Consider the following 16648-nt stretch of genomic DNA (forward strand, 5'->3'; position numbering starts at 1 on the left):
AAAACTGTTCCGGTGCGAAACCGTTAAAAACTTTGAAATTCAAACTGATTGCCCGCTTGGCTCTCCTCTCGACCGGTCGTACTTTTTTTTTCTTGTGCTTGTTACCTGCCATATGTCAAGCCTCTCTTTACTGCAAAGGTTGCAGCTAGTAGCAGTTTTCCATCCCCCCCCCCCCCCCCCCGCCTTCTTCTTCATTCCGCGGCAGCCTAAAATACTACCGGCTCAAAAAGAGCCCGCCGCTGAAAGAAGAACCAAAATGTACACGCAGGCAAAAGGACAAAAAAGTACAGTTGAAAGTGAAGGCATGGTCCAAGGGGTGGCCAACGCTCGTAACCTTTAAATTGAATCCCGACCACCACCACGGCCAACCCTGAGAATTCAATTAAATAACCATAACCCCAACCAAATGCTGCCGTGCGGGGAAGCCGTCGAAGGAACAAAAGCAGCAACAGTAGTAGCGCGGCTGCAGCGTGATTAACCTATACACAGCCGAGGGACGCAAAAATGGGGCGATGCGCACGCGCTGCTTCTGCCTTATTTGCTCTCGGCCTGCTTTCGTGCGGCCTTCCCGACGTATCGGCTTGGCTTGGCTCGACGCGGCCCAGTAGTGTCTTCATCAAACTTTCATATTCCCCGGGCAGTTGCGCCTTAATTCAGTTACAACCTTCTCGTTTCGAAACGCCGCCAAGTGGGGAACAACGCTCGTGCCGCAGAAAACGGCGGGATGAGGAGAGAGGGGGGCGGAAGTATAAAAACGGCCGGGGGAAAGGGAGAAGGCGCGCCACCGCGCAAGGAGGAGGGGGACGCATAGCGGGCCGTATATATCCGGCCCGGGCTCTCCGTGACACGTGCTCGACCGCTACTAGAAAGTGCAGCTCTGCGGCGAGTTAGCTGGGCGGGCTTCTCCGCGAATGAACAGTCCATTGGACACGTCGTAAGTTTGGACAGCCCGTACGTGATCGCGGTTATTCGGCTGCCTGCCCGGGCCTCCTACCTAGACGTACCTACATCTCGGCGGGTTATACGGGGTGTAAGGCCTACGTGCGTGCCTGTCTGCACTCGCCGGCCGGCTACCGAGCCGCCCGACGACCGACGTGGCCTAATACGTGGCAATGAAAGCCAGCCGTCGGAAGAGCTCACCTTGTTCGCGGGCCCATTTGCGGGAGCCGCCAAATTGGATTTTTATAGCCTGCGGCAGCCTGCTCGCTCCGCCGTCCTTCTCGGGTTAGGACAACAGGCCGGCTCCGACGGTGGCGCGCGAACACACACGTACACCCCTTAACGTTGCAGCCATGACTTTACTGGCTCCGTGGTTTCACAGGCCACCTTTCCTGCCTTCCAACAACCCTCTCAACCCTCTTATTGCATCCCCTTCCACATTTCTGGCCTCCAGACCAATTATTCCTTCGATAATTTTCGTGTGACGTTCACCATTCCTAATGTGCAGCTCATTTTTCCCTCCTTGTGGCATATTTCTCTCCTCCGAGGTGGTTCACCATTCTTAATGGAAGGCTCATTTTTCCATCCTTGTGTCATATTTCTCTATTTCGAGGTAGTTTGGCTGACTAAGCGTGGTTACAAAAAGAACAATTTCCATGTTATAAGATAGCCTGTGCTTTCGGCTTTCTGTGTGTTCTGTTTCACAGTCGTTTTCACGTTAGATGACTTTATAGCCTTTCTTTATATCTTAATCGATTTTCTTATGGTTCCACGGGTGTGGGTCGTACTAAAGATTAGGAGGAAACAACGCTTGGTTGATCGAAATCCCGCCGGAAGGAGATGGCGGCGAGCGGAGGGCGTTCTGAGCGGGGCCTGTGATTTGTGTTGACAGGTTCGTAGAGGGATTGCGGATAATGGCTGCTAATGGTTCCCCCTTTATACGGCTGTTATTGCGCGCACTTTTACGGCCTTGGCTGTCTGTGTCGGGTTGCCTTGGAGAAGAAGGACGCGGCCACACTGAATAACTGTCAATGGAGAAAACAGTACTCGGAGAAATATACCGCGAACGAGACAAGATCTGACTGCTATAAATTTGAGTGCATTGGAGACTGGGAGTAACCAATCGGTATGAACGAGCAAGATAGTTCGCTCTGGCAACAGCGAAGGAGGAGAGCGAGATAACGTGACTGAGATACGTAATCGCAGAGGATGACCGGCCCATTTATCTGGTTATGGGCTCCTGAAATTAATCTACATCATCATCATTGCATCACGTACATTTTACTTATGCGACGTACGGGGTAGGGAGAGCAAAGCGTACGCAAACACAAACCATGTGTGAAAGAACGCAAATAATAATAATACACTAAGCTTGGTAGCCTAACATTAAAAAAATCATAAACAGGCGAGAAAAAGGACCGTATGATCTAGGGTGCGCTATGCTCTTTAATTAAACTTCAGGGTAGCATGCTCACTGACAAATGCATTCGGAGGCCTATTTCTACCCTCGGTCGCGAATAACGGTAATTATTTGTAAAACGTGGTTGTACAACGTTTATGAAGTTGGGCGTTCATTGAATTTTCTGCCGCTTATTGACACACCACCGGAATTAGGAAAGAGACACGTGGGTTCACCAAATCAAAATGAAATTTATGATATGAACCCTCCCCCCCCCCCCCTTCCTCCATCTGAAACGGAGGGAATTGTGATGTAGTGATGATTCATAGTTACTAACGTTTAGGCAAAAATTATGCCGGTAGTGGTAAAGAGCTAGAGCACGCTACCGTACTTGTCAAAGTTGGTCATGACCTTGGTTTTTTTAATGCACGCTTTCCGGCACTGCTCGACTGCATAGGAGGTAAGCACCATTTTCTTGCTGGATATCATAATCTCCACAAAATAGTAGTTCAATTTTTGGAGTTTTATGGGCCAAAGCCCCACCTGGGCTATGAAGTGCGCCGCAGTGTACACCTCCGCATTAACTTTGACCACTGGAGGAGGAGGAGGAATAAACGTCCTTATGAAGCAGTTCGCCTTGGTGAAGAGTCCTTATTCCAGGACCCCTTGAGGCCTTCCGGCTTCTTGGGCTCTCTTCACCAGCTAAAGCTCGTCGTCAGGGTCCGAGCTGGACAGTGCTCTCTCCCAGTGCTCAGGGGAGGGTAAGGGCAGGGGGGGGGGGTAGGTGGGGGTTCCTATCGCAGCCCCGCATGATATGGTAAAGCGTGCCCATTAAGAGGAGTGCAGGGTGCGGGCCAGAATGTGGGCTCTAGTTGGGTGCGGAAAGGTGTTGGTTTGGATGCCTAGAAGAAGGCGTTTTGACCACCAGGAGTCTTAAGCGCCGAAATGTCGACTCCCGGGCGTTTTCGTTTTGCAAACATGTGCAAGGTTCGCAAAAGTAGGTGTGTGTCTTCATCGGCAGACGGCCCTCAAGGCAAGCCTAGTAAGTGTAAAATGGAAATGGAAGTGGGCTCAACCAGAAAGCCCGCCTGTCCATCTTTAAGTCTTGGTGTGTCCAACTTGGTCGCGTTCTTCCAAGATTCCGGTACCATTGCGGTCATTAGGCAGTGCGTAAACAGGTTTGCCAGTTTTTCAAGTACAATTTCTCCGCCATCCTTCAAGAGGCCTGCTGTTATCTTATCCTCACCAGGTGCTTTGCCCCCTTTCATTTCTTTTAAAGCCTTCCTTACTTCTTCTGTCTTTACTGGTGGGATGTCTATCTCCTCTGAACTATTTTCTCGAACATCATCCTTATGCATAAGAAAAGTGACATAAAGGACTTGAAAAATTACAGGCCGATCAGCTTACTGTCAGTTGTTTACAAGGTACTTACCAAGGTAATCGCTAGCAGAATTTCTGCAACCTTAAATTTCAGTCAATCTAAAGAACAAGCAGGGTACCGTAAAGGCTATTCAACAATGGACCATATTCACACGATCAATGAGGTGATAGAGAAGTGCGCTGAGTATACTGAACCCCTATATATAGCCTTCATAGATTATGAGAAAGCATTTGACTCGGTCGAAACCTCAGCAGTCATTCAGGCTCTACGGAACCAGGGTGTAGATGAGCATTGCGTAAGAGTACTAGAGGGTATACATTGGGTCCACAGCTACCATCATCCTCCATAATGAGAGCAGTAAAATACCTACACGGAAGGGCGACAGACAAGGAGACACAATCTCTCCAATGTTATTCACAGCATGTTTACAAGAAGTATTCAGAACATTGGATTGGGAACAGGTGGGAGTAAGGGTTAATGGAGAATACCTCAGTAACCTTAGATGTGCTGATGACATTACCTTGCTAAGTAATTCGGGGGACGAATCGCAAAGCATGCTTTCCGATCTGGACAAACAGAGTAGAACCGTGGGCTTGAAAATTATTATGCAGAAAACCAAAGTAATGGTCAATAACCTCGGGAGAGCACAGCGGTTTGAGATAGGTGGCGAGGCAGTGGAAGTGGTAAGCGAATATATCTAGTTAGGCCAAGTTGTGACCCCAGATCCCAACCATGAGGCAGAGATAATTATAAGGATCAGAATGGGGTGGTGTGCATACGGCAGACATTCTCAGATAATGGCTGGCAGCCTACCATTGTCCCTGAAGAAGAAAGTTTATGGCAGCTGCATCTTACCGGTACTCACCTACGGGGCAGAAGCTTCGAGGCTCACTAAGAGGGTTCAACTTAAATTGAGAACGACTCAGCGGGCAATGGAACGGAAGATGATAGGTGTAACATTAAGGGACAAGAATAAGGCGGAGTGGATCAGGGAGCAAACTGGTGTTAAAGACATATTAGTAGAAATTAAGAAGAAGAAATGGACGTGGGCGGGGCGTGTAATGCGAAGGCAAGATAACCGTTGGTCATTAAGGGTAACAGAGTGGATCCTTCGGGAAGGCAAGCAGGGGGCGGCAGAAAGTTAGATGGGCAGATGAGATCAGGAAGTTCGCGGGGATAAATTGGTCGCAGTTAGTGCATGACCAGGGTAATTGGAGATTAATGGGAGAGGCCTTTGCCCTGCAGTGGGCGTATATAGGCTGGTGGTGGTGATGATGATGATGATGATGATGTGTCCTACTTTTGCCGCTCAAATTAGGTATATGCATTTAAAATTTAGCATTCCTTCCCAAAGAAAATCGAGAGAAGCTCGAAAGCTAAAAGTGAGTCCAATCGATCGCCAAACCTTGCAAGACGTGTACATCGCAAACGAAGAACGAACCCATGCGGCGATTTTTCGCGCACTAAGCGTACGCATCTACGAACGATCTAAAAGTATACATGTACGTGGTTTATAAGATGAAGGCATACTATTGCCCTTCTCCTTCGTGATCGATGCGTGTCTACTGTTTTATCTAAAAGCGTTCCTTTTTCGTGATTTTCGAGTAACCGTTTTGATGCAATAGAAGCCCGATTTCACGGATGAGCCGCGTGTCCGGAGATCTTATCAGAGCGTTTCGGTCGACCAACCGGTCTATGGGGAAATGCATTAGTTTTTTTTTTTACATGACGCCATCGGTCCTACTCAGAAAGCTTTCGCTTTAATAAAAGGCAACGGGCTTTCATATTTTTGTGGAAGGCCAGATGTACTGTCCTTAGAGAAATGTCGTTCCATCGCTTCTTTCGCGTATAGCAATAAAGCTGGCCGTAATGGTGCTCGGTGTATAGACTTCCTTTAGGAAGCATTGGGTCTTATGTAAGTACCTAAGACTGCGCGCTAGGCTTTCATACTTCGATATCAGCCCGCTTGTACTGCGCCTAAAATATGCTTTCCCAGTAATGCATTTGGCATGGTGAGGCTAACCTTAACGGGGCCAGAGGAACGTGCTGCAGCTGTGGATACGTGGGGTCTTATGAAGGTATTTATTAAAACTCCCTGGAACCTTCCTAATTTTGATATCAGACAGCTTATATTGACCCTGAAAAATGTCTTTCCTGCACCGTATTTGTGTATAATAGTGAAGTTGACTTTGAAGGCACTGGGTTCATATTTTTGCAATGATTCTCACTTAAGAGTTTTTACAACGCCCCCTCCCTCCCCCCTCACCTGAAGTTATAACTTCCCCGTTTTCCAGGCTTTTTTTTTTCTTATACTGCGGCCAATTTTCTCTAAAGAAACGACGGTACCTTGCCAATTCAACGGCTTCGAATCACTCTTTCAATGCCGGTACTACTTTCGTGAGGGACCACATCGCTGGAATTCAGATATGGTTGCATCCATTCACGCCGCCGAAACTGTTAGCCGCTCTTCTTAAATTGATTTGTGCTGTTCAAAAATTTGACTTGGCTTCCTTTTCCAGCTTCTGGCCTCGATCGACATTTTTCTTTAATAACCAGTTCTCCCGTTTAATTTTGAGCGATTTCGTCGTCCAAATTTTAACGTTTGATATTTACAGTATAGTAAAGCGGATACATTACTCACTCAAAGCTCCAAATTACTGGCCAATCCCCCAAATGGGTATGTGCAAGAAGAAAGGCCCAACAACGACAACAATGCGCCCCTGCGTGCCCGCCTACAATTGGACGTTGAACAGGGGAACCACGGGAACGACGACGACAACGAACCAGAATAAAGAGCAAGCAGGCTGGTCGGTGCACGTTCTACGAGGCCGGACTCGCAGCAGGACACATTACAAATCTACAGCTGCAGCGAAGAGAACCAACCGCGCCGGCCTCCCAGGGGTGCAGCCAGTTCCTGCTGCTGCTCGAGGAGCTGGCGTCGCACTTCCGCCGCTCGTGCATCATGGACGTGAAGATGGCCGGCGGCAGCATGCGGACGGCGCTTCCCAGGAGAAGCGCACCGACAGATCTCGAAGAGCGCCGCAGGCGCCTGCGTCTCCTTGTGCGTGCTCGTCCGTAGCATGCAGCTTTACAGGTCAGCCAGCTTTGTGTGCCGAGACAAATACGGCCAGCGACTGGACGTCTAGGAAACCTGCCACAGTCTGGTGTGGTTAGTTCACGACGGCTACAAGCGGCGAACCGCCCTCCAGGCTCTCCCCACACAGCGAATGCTGGCGCTCCGACGGGCCACCGAGCGCCAGGAATGGTTACGCTGCTACTCCTCGTCTCTGCTTGTCAACTACAAGCACCGCGGCGCTGACAGCGGAGACGCAGACCCACGATGACTTCTTGCATCACCACTCGGGAGCATCGCGGGTGGGGCCGGGGGTGGAGGTGCTCGTTTAAGTCAAGACGACGAGGACGATGAGTACGACGACGTCATTGAGCGGGACAGCGTGTCTCTACCGCGCTGCGTGAACGTGCGCACGATCTACTTTTCGCACACGAGGGTTACAAGAAGGACAACACGTGGCACCACGGCGCTGACTCCGGTTACCTCCTCAAATTGGACAACTTGGACCGGTTGCTTGGGAGTACATGATGGAAGCCACAAGGGGACCACATGTGCCAAACACTTCGCCAAAAACGAGGGTGAGAATCATGCCCCGAAAGCCGGGTTGTTGCACCGTGCCACGCACGCTGATATCCCCCACGACGCAAATGTCAAAGCCGGCTGCCAATCCACTCGGTCCCACGCTCAGCCCAGCTCCCAGGTGGAAGGAATGCCGTGAGTAGATTGGAGTCTGGCCTGATGGCACTGCACCGACGAGACCATAGGTGGCAATGATACTCGCCATGACTGCAGGAAGGATGGACTTCATGGGCTCGCTTGATGGCGTTGTAGACAAGTACTGCCACGACAAGACCAAAGGTGGCAATGACAATCGCTAGGACTTCAGGAATGATGGACTTCATGATAAGCTCCAGCCGCATCATAGTTTGTAGTCTGGCTTGATGGCGTTGTAGACAAGTACTGCCACTACAAGACCATAGGTGGCAATGACAATCGCCATGACTTCAGGAATGATGGACTTCATGATAAGCTCCAGCCGCATCATAGTTTGTAGTCTGGCTTGATGGCGTTGTAGACAAGTACTGCCACTACAAGACCATAGGTGGCAATGACAATCGCTAGGACTTCAGGAATGATGGACTTCATGATAAGCTCCAGCCGCATCATAGTTTGTAGTCTGGCTTGATGGCGTTGTAGACAAGTAGCTGCCACGACAAGACCACAGATGACAATGATACTCGCCATGACTTCAGGAATGATGGACTTCATGATAAGCTCCAACCGCATCATAGTTTGTAGTCTGGCTTGATGGCGTTGTAAACAAGTACTGCCACGACAAGACCATAGGTGACAATGATACTCGCCATGACTTCAAGAATGATGGACTTCATGATAAGCTCCAGCCGCATCATAGTTTGTAGTCGGGCTTGATGGCGTTGTAGACAAGTACTGCCCCGACGAGACCATAGGTGGCAATGACAATCGCCATGACTGCAGGAATGATGGACTTCATGATAAGCCCGAGCCGCCTCACAAACATAGCTGCGATTTCTACGCCAGACTTGTCTGCGTCATGACGCTGAAGAAATGGGTGTGCAGAGTTTCGTTGTCGGTCATTGTGATTTTCCAGAAAAAACGTTTTGAGCGGGAGCCTGCTAGCAGTAAAAATCTTGATCGTTCACCGACGACTACTGGCTGTCGCGAGTTTACGTCCAGACTGCGGTAGGCTCCCGTTGTGCTGAATAACTTTATATAAATGTTCGAATCAATTTACGTACCGAATGTGAACGAATTTTTTAGTCGCAAGTATATGCTCGTTATCAAGAATATACATGCAGCGTATTATTGATTATATTACTCAGCGTATAAGAAGTATTAAAGGGGTGTCAATTCTGATCGCAGATGTTGCATAGAATGATATTTGCTTAATGCAGTTATATCTGGTACGACGCTATTGCTCTGTGTCGGAAGGCTGCACACACTTTTATTGTGATCTTAAATTCTGTAGTGCAATGATATAGGTCTAATAACTATCCGTACGGCATTACGTGTTTGTGGACTATCTGCATACGGATATCCGCTCATGTTTCATGAGGATGTGCATTTTTTTTTTTGTTATAGAAAGACACGTGTTTTGTTGTAAATGAGAAGTACATATTTGTGTTTACGTGTGTGCGTGTGAAGAATGGGGGATTAAGCGAGCCCGCGTTTTTTACTGATTTTTGCATGGGAGTTCGCTGATGGTTATGCAAAACGGACAGTGATACATGCAGGTTTTCATTTTTTCGTGCTTGTATTTGGCATCTGATGTCGAAGGAAATGATCATAGGTGGACAATTTTCGTTTACCCGTAAAGCCGATGCCGGAATATGTTTTAATACATGACAATTCATCTCTTCGCGAATAAAATATTTCTCCTGTTGATGTTCACTGCGTTGTTTTTAAGGTCTTAACGGATGTTCTCAACACTAAAAAGTGACTGCTTCATAACAGCCTGAGCTTTACACGGCCCTCTCGGTGCATCGATGGCCAGTGGCCCATGCTTTGTGCTGATGAGCCAAATGACGCGGATTTGACCCCAGCCGCGGCGGCCGTATTTCTGACGGAGACGAAAAACGAAAACAACGCGTTTCGAGACTTTGGCGCACGTCAAAGATCCACAAGTGGCGGAAATTAGTCCGTAGTCGTCCACTACGATACGCCTCATGGCCCAGGTGCGTATACAGTTATAGCCTGGATATAACGAAGTTTACAAAAATGCCCAATTTTTCGTGACGTGCAGGTTTTCGTTACATGCAGTTTCGAGTTAAGGTTGGAGTGAGTGAAGAAGAAACGTAACCAAAAGCACTGACGGTGAGATCACCCTTCCAGGAATTTATTTCAAAGTGAAAACTGCGTGATTTGCGCCAGCTGCTTTCCCGCGAACTTACTCACTACACGTCACTCCAAAAAGAGCAAGGCCACTTACCCCCATGTTCTCAAACAAAACTTAAGTATCCCTTTTGCCTTTTGACACTATTCGGTGCCTTAACGCGTGTCAAGGACCAAAATTATGCTGAAGGGGCACCTTTTTGTGAGTTTGATAAACGTGGTGCTCTTTCCGCACTCAAAATAGGTGAGAGGTTGCTATATGGGATACTCTACCGGACGGCGACGTTCGCTCTTCTCTCTCGCCCTCGGCGACGGCGACGAACCGACACCACAGATAGCAGTGGAGACGCCCGACTATACACGTCGACAGGTATAGGCCACGGAATCCCTTCTCAACCTTAGCAATACTTAGTGCAACGCGTATAGTTGTGCTTCGGCCTTATTTATGCGCAACCGAGAGTTCAATCCACGCCGAAGCGTTACCGAAGTTGGTTAAGCTAGCTACGTAAACTAGCCTGTTGATTTTGTCTCACGCTGAGAAAAATACACCCCCCGTGCATAGTTCAACGGTATAACTTTATAACGTTAACAATATCTGCTGGTTTTCAAATTTGGGGGTGCTTTTTTCGTTCTCAGCGGATCATAGCGCATTTTTACTGCTGCAAACATTCACCCCCCTCTTTTTCTTTTCTCTCGTAAAGTTGTTTTGTAGCAAACGTAATTTAATTTTAACGCTCTCCGCGCCACATAATTCAAGAACTGTCAGCAGTGATTCCGCGTTTTCCCGCACGGCCTTCGTTGGTCTCTCTCGGGGGACACAGTGGGCTAAGCCGGGCGTAGAATGCGTGACGTTTACGCGACATAGCGTCGTGCGAAGCGGATGAATTGTTCGGGCTGCGCTTATGAACAGTGAAAGGCCACTCCAGCTATAGATGTCCCTGACTCACGCAGAAACGTCCGCTGTGATAAACAACCCTGTTTGTCACCCGCTTGATGGGAGCAGCAGAATAACATCGGCGCGAATAGTATTACCGTAAAGATACAGCAATACTGAATATTACAGCTCGCGTACTAAAAAAAAAAAGAAAAGATACGCTAGAAAACACGGGGTTCTCTTTCGCAAAGACGTATATTGTTTTCGACTGTTTTCGCGAAATATTAGGATAGTTTTTAAGCCTATTATTAAGAGAAAAAAACAACAAAGTTTCGAAACAAAGACGCGAAAGCAGATTGGTCTGACGTGGCTGCATTGGCATGCGTGGTGTCAGTTTTGTTTGCTGTTGTTAAAAATTTTATTCCCTTTTCTTTTCCTTTTTCGCCTCACTATGTTCATCCCCATCTGAAGTCGCAAGCCCCGCAGCTTGTGGAGCTAGCCTCCTCAGTTTTCATTAAATCTCTCTCTCTCTCTCTCTCTCTCTCTCTCTCTCTCTCTCTCTCTCTCTCTCTCTCTCTCTCTCTCTCTCTCTCTCTCTCTCTCTCTCTCTCTCTCTCTCTCTCTCTCTCTCAGTGAAATAGAACTCTACAGCTCTGTTTTTTCTTGCCTCTTCTTCTAGAAGAGGCGCATAAAATTCACTCGTTTTTTTGGTTCTCTAAACTATTCAAAGTGTGCAACCTGCTGAAAAGCTACATCATACCTGTAACCTCACCTCATTAAATGCATCTCGTCACTTAATTGACAACAGGTTACAAAAAGACGCCGATATATATGTCTCCAGTGGTTCTAAGCACTGAATAGTGTCGGATTCCTTTTCTGACACGGAGTGACACCGTGAGCCCATATGGGGACATGCTTGATACCCGACTTCCGTAGGCGTAGTTACCTGACACATTGAGCGACATACTGGAACAGAAATCATTCTTCAGGGCGATTACGTTCCGAGTAGACCCACACGATTTTGCGGCGGACTTCTATTCTCAGACCCGAGCCGTGTATGGTTCCATCAATGCGATCGCAATTGCGTCGTCATGAGGCGTAGTTTCATCTGACGTGGGCCATAAGTGACGTCACAGAAGGAGGTGACATCGATGACGAAAGTGGCTCACTTGCCGTCTCACTTCCCGTCACTGGCGTACGCAGTGGAGGAGGGTGTGCCCCCCTTCAAATATTTCGATCCCGGTGAGGGAGCAAGGGGGGGGGGGGGGGAGCTAACGAGGACACTGAATCAGCCGATCATAAATGATGGCTATACCGATAATTATTTTTGCGTCGCAGGCTATGCACCGACCATATGCAATGTATGCTGAGCTCGCACAACACGATCAGCCATTCTGCAATTTCACCGAGATTAAAATACACAAAATGAACAGAAAGTCGTCTCGAAACTGATTGATTGTTTGTTTGATTGATTGATTGATTGATTGATTGATTGATTGATTGATTGATTGATTGATTGATTGATTGATTGATTGTAGGGCTTAACGCGCCGACGCAACGCAGGCGATGAGGCGCGCTGTAGTGGAGAGCTCCGGATTAATTTAGACCACCTGGGATCTTTCAAGTGCGACATTAGATGTTTTTTAACTTAAATAATTTTTTACATTAACTATTGTTTTATTGTTTTGTTGTAATTCAAAATTTTATCTTCTCTAATGTTTTGTACTGTTATCTGCTCTAATGTCTCTAATGTTGTCCTTTTCCCATATGCGTCAACTTCCGGCGTTGACATAAGTTACGTGGACGAATAGAGCGTTACACGGACGAAGGCGAAGGGAGACACAATAAACGAACAGGCTCCTATCAGATCTTCCTCCTATTGTCTATCGTGTGCTAGTTCGCCTTCGTCCGTTTAGCGCCCTATTCGTCTTTAGATCAACAAGCTTTGTTAAGTTAATTCGATAACTTTGGATGCTCGTTGACTTTGACGTAAACAAGGACTGATTAATGCGAACAATTCAAAAAGTTGCAGAATAGTCAATTGGGTTAGCCACGAGCAGTTCTTGCCCGTTTCACATTGAATTGACGTAGTGTCTGGCAGCGTGAATTTTTCCCAGTTCTATCCTCCACCCCCTATCTCTCACATAAGTGCTGAAGCAGCACACGCTTATAAGTTTGTTTTTGCCTAGTTAGGCGATAGTTCATTTATCTTTTGGTCGAGTTTTCTGCGACAAATGACTTAGGGGTTTAGGGGTAGCTAATGAAATCGTGTGATAGTTTATAACATTATTTTAGCGCAATAAAATGGACCGTGTGCAGAATTACTAACTAATATCGGCTAAAGGGAGGCGAGCGCAGACAACACAAGCGATCGAAAAAAAAAAGTTAAGGTATAGTAACGGAAGCAGCCCTGGGAAGTGCCGAAATAACGCCCAGAAAGCACATATTCCAAAAGTGGAGTAAAGAAATCTTCCTCCCAAGCAAAACCGCACAACATGAATAAAACCGACGCATGCTTTTAGTGCTTTCTATAGCGCCTTCCTATGAAGCGTGAAATGACAGCAAAACCTCGAAGGCCACCAAAGCCCTAAGTGGCTCGTTAAGCGCCTGCGGGTCCACCGGGACTACACACACACACACACACACACACACACACACACGCGCAGCAGCAGTGTCAAAGTTAGAGTAGGGGTCGGCGCTTACATATACACTGGCGCGCAGCTAGGCGCCGATGTAATTAGCCTAATGCAATTACTGGTGGACTCCGCGCGAGCGTCAAAAGTGCGCGTGACATCTTTTCTAATTACCAACTCGGGGGGGGGGGGGGGGGGGGGGTGCGCTTTTTACGCATGCCATGGTCGCGGCACAGTCCAGTGTGTCGTCGTGTTTTGTTCTTGTTTGCTTTTGCGTTGCCTTGCACTTGACGTTTGGTCTCCTTTTTTTTCTGTCCCACCATAACGCTGTTGTCCTTTCAATAAAGGGGCGCGCAACGCAGTAGCGCGCCTTGATGACCGCACGCTAAGTGCCTGCGTCGACGGGAGGAAGGCAGTTGGGTTAATTAATGACCGTCCCGCGAATAATTTTACTGCGTGCAGGGTGAAAGGCCGCTGTCTACCGTTCACGAACGGCGATTGACGGCCTGCTTCGACACCGCTAAACAGGGCGTCCCAGAGAAATGGCGTTCGGAAAGGAACAAAACTAGAAATAGGCGGCCTCTCATTTTGAAAGGATGCCGCGCTGAGGGGCCATGCACTATGAACTATAGGGTTGATGCTACAGGCACTCGGTTAGAGGATGGTGCCTAAGTTGCCCGCCTAATTTTCACCCCCGTCGCGTTCTTTTTACCTTGGGACGCTGCGGGAGAGCCTTGCAGGAGGAAGATGAAATGACCGAGTGGGAAGTTACCGAAAGGTAATAGAAGGAAGGGGGTTAGTATGTAAAGCGTAACGATGATGATTATGATTATGTTCCTTCGACACATACCAAAACAGTGGAAACATCATTGGTAGGGCAGCAGGAAAAAAGTGTGGCACAGTCGCAGTCATCGTCATTGTCTTCCCCACCACAATCATCATCATCATCATCATCATCATCATAAACATCATCACCACCACCACACCACTGCTGAACGAAAGTCTCCCTTATAGTCTTCTCAGCACTCCTGTGTTGCTGTGCCGAAGTCCATTGTTTACCACAAACTTTTTACTTTATCCGTAGATCGAATTTGCTGCCTTCACCAACTTCTAGTCCCGATATATATATATCCACTCTATTACCGGAATGCCCCAGCTGTTGCAAAATCTCCGCGTTACATGCACGGCCCAAGTCAACTTTCTCATTTTCTCTTAAGTTGAGCTGTGACGTCTATCACCTGAATGTATTCACTTCCCCAAAGCGGTAGTTTTCCATCTCTGAGTGCTTCACCGACCATTCTTTTCACGGCATTTTGGGTTGATCCAAGTTTCCGTTCAAGGTGTTTAGTTAGGCGCCTACTTTTTGTCCCACAGTCACCACCTACTGTACGCATTTGTTGTATATATTCAATTAGATGAAAGAGGTAGCCTACTGTTCATTATCTGAGAATGTTTGACGAATTCTGTCCAGCCCACAGTAATTATATGCCTGATTTTCTCTTCGTGGTTAAGATCAGCCCTGCCAGCTTGCCCAAGATAGTTGTAATCATTTACCCCTTTACGCATTTTATTAGGTGGTCTGAACGTAAGTCTTTCTGCCTGTATATTTAACATTACTGTCGGTTTCCTCACACTTTTAGCCCTATGACGGAACTTTCTGACTGCGCTCCATGAAGCATTCTTTGCAGCTGTTCCCAGGACTCACCGAACAAGACAACGCCGTCCGCAAACCTCAAGTGGCTCAAATACTCTACCCGTGCTCCCGACTTCTACCACTGAAACTCCCAAATTCCGCCGCCAGATAGGATGTAAACAATTTTAGAGTATAGTGCCAGCTTATTACTTGCGAAGCATTATCCTTTATATGTAAATTTCGTCCACCCTACAACATGTAATTCTGGAGTGCGCTCATAACGCAGCCCTACCACCCCTCTCCACCCGTTCCTTTCCTGAGCTGTGGGAGACACTGTTGATCAGTTGTCGGCTATAGGACCAGACCCTTCTAGTGACCCGAGCGAAGACGGCTAGGGCAATACATGTGATCCAGGACTAAGGTTCTACACCCCCCCCCCCCCCCCTTAAACTAATTAAAGTGTTCTCTCTTTCTCGCTCTCCTGTCCGTGATTCTACGCTTCTACTTGCGCGATGTCCTCTTCTAATGGCCCAGTTTGTTAGGGCAAGAAGCAAACGCCGTGCAGTTCAAACGTAAGGCCACATCAGCGAACACCTGCCACCGCTATAGCGAGCGCGCCTCCTCGGATGATAGCGGGCGACGGCGAAACGAGATAGCGCGTGACGCTGCCGCCAAGGACAATCACTTGACCAGATAGCCCTGATGCTGTAAACAACCACACTCTCGTGAAGACCTTTAGGGAGGACATTGAAAAAGCATGCTAGAAGCAGCTGTGTGAAGTGGTGCGACGAGCTGCTTTTGTTCACACCATCGTGATCACGACGAACGAGCTGCGCTACGATGAAAGTAGCAATTCTGCTATGGGGATAGTAGGAGTCATTTCATGGCACAAAAATCTTGGAGAGTAGTGAATAATGCTGCCAATCGGGCGGCTATGCCCAGGTGTACGAGGCATTTTTAACACTCACCGGGGCTTCCTCGGGAGCAGCCGTCAGCATCGTCCCCTTTGTCGAGCTCGGCGTCGCTGGAAGACCTACGGCGGGACGATGCGCCTTCCCCACCGACGGCCGGCGGCGACGGACAAGCCGCAGGCGCCACCAGCGCCGACTGCTGCGGCGGCGGCGGCGTCCTTTCGCGCAGTGCCGACGTGGCCAGGTTCTGGGCCGTGAAGCTGAGGCTTCGTGCAGACTGCACGCAGCGTCCGTGCGTTCCTACCGGGCCTTTCACTGCGGTCAGCACGGGCAGCGCTGTGGTGGGCAGCGGAGGCGGCAGGCCGACAACCCGGTCTAGCGTGAAGGATTTGGACACGAACTCCGTCAGCTGCTCCATGTCGGGCATACAACTGCCCCTGGGACGGGGAGGACGGAAGGTCTGGGTAGACTCGCCTAGGGCTTGCAAGCACTGGGCGCAGTCAAGGATGCCTGCTGTTGACGGGTTCAGGGACGCTAATTGACTTGACCACCATGCTCAGGAGGAACGGAGCTAGGTGGTGCTGCAAGGTCTGCATCAGTGAAAGAAGCAAGGGGGAAAAAAAAGGAAGAGAAAGAGGCCATAAGTAGAAGATTCGACAACTCGAGTATGCGTTAAAGGGGGAAGGGGGGGAGCGGGCTGTAGCCTGCGCACCCCGAAATTTTTGAGCTCACCGAAGGAGAAGGGGGAATGTACGTACCACCTCTGCCTATTATTAAACAGCGACTACCCGTAATTATTTTTCTTTCGCACGCTACGTACCCACATTATGTGTCGGCGATGCCTGCTCTCACCCCGACAAGCAGCCACCCCAGAAAAAAAAAAAAATAAACGAAACAGTAGGAAAGTAGTGTATACAGAGTACGGCCGCGGCGT

The 16648-nt window shown here is 48.5% G+C and overlaps 1 protein-coding gene across 1 annotated transcript in view; it reads right to left on the bottom strand.

Annotated features, from left to right (window-relative positions):
• The window catches only part of LOC144167446 (uncharacterized), a 59442-nt gene extending 43172 nt beyond the window's left edge, over nucleotides 1-16270 (bottom strand). Inside the window, exon 1 of the mRNA XM_077696705.1 lies at nucleotides 15772-16270. Coding sequence (XP_077552831.1) covers nucleotides 15772-16141 — 370 coding nt within the window. The 5' untranslated portion in view covers nucleotides 16142-16270. The remainder of the gene's footprint in view (nucleotides 1-15771) is intronic.
• Nucleotides 16271-16648: the final 378 nt, after the last annotated feature.

The sequence above is a fragment of the Haemaphysalis longicornis genome, unplaced genomic scaffold (assembly GCF_048455015.1).
Source record: "Haemaphysalis longicornis isolate Haplotype H1 unplaced genomic scaffold, Haemaphysalis longicornis Haplotype H1 scaffold_2, whole genome shotgun sequence".
NCBI classification, from domain to species: Eukaryota; Metazoa; Arthropoda; class Arachnida; order Ixodida; family Ixodidae; genus Haemaphysalis; species Haemaphysalis longicornis.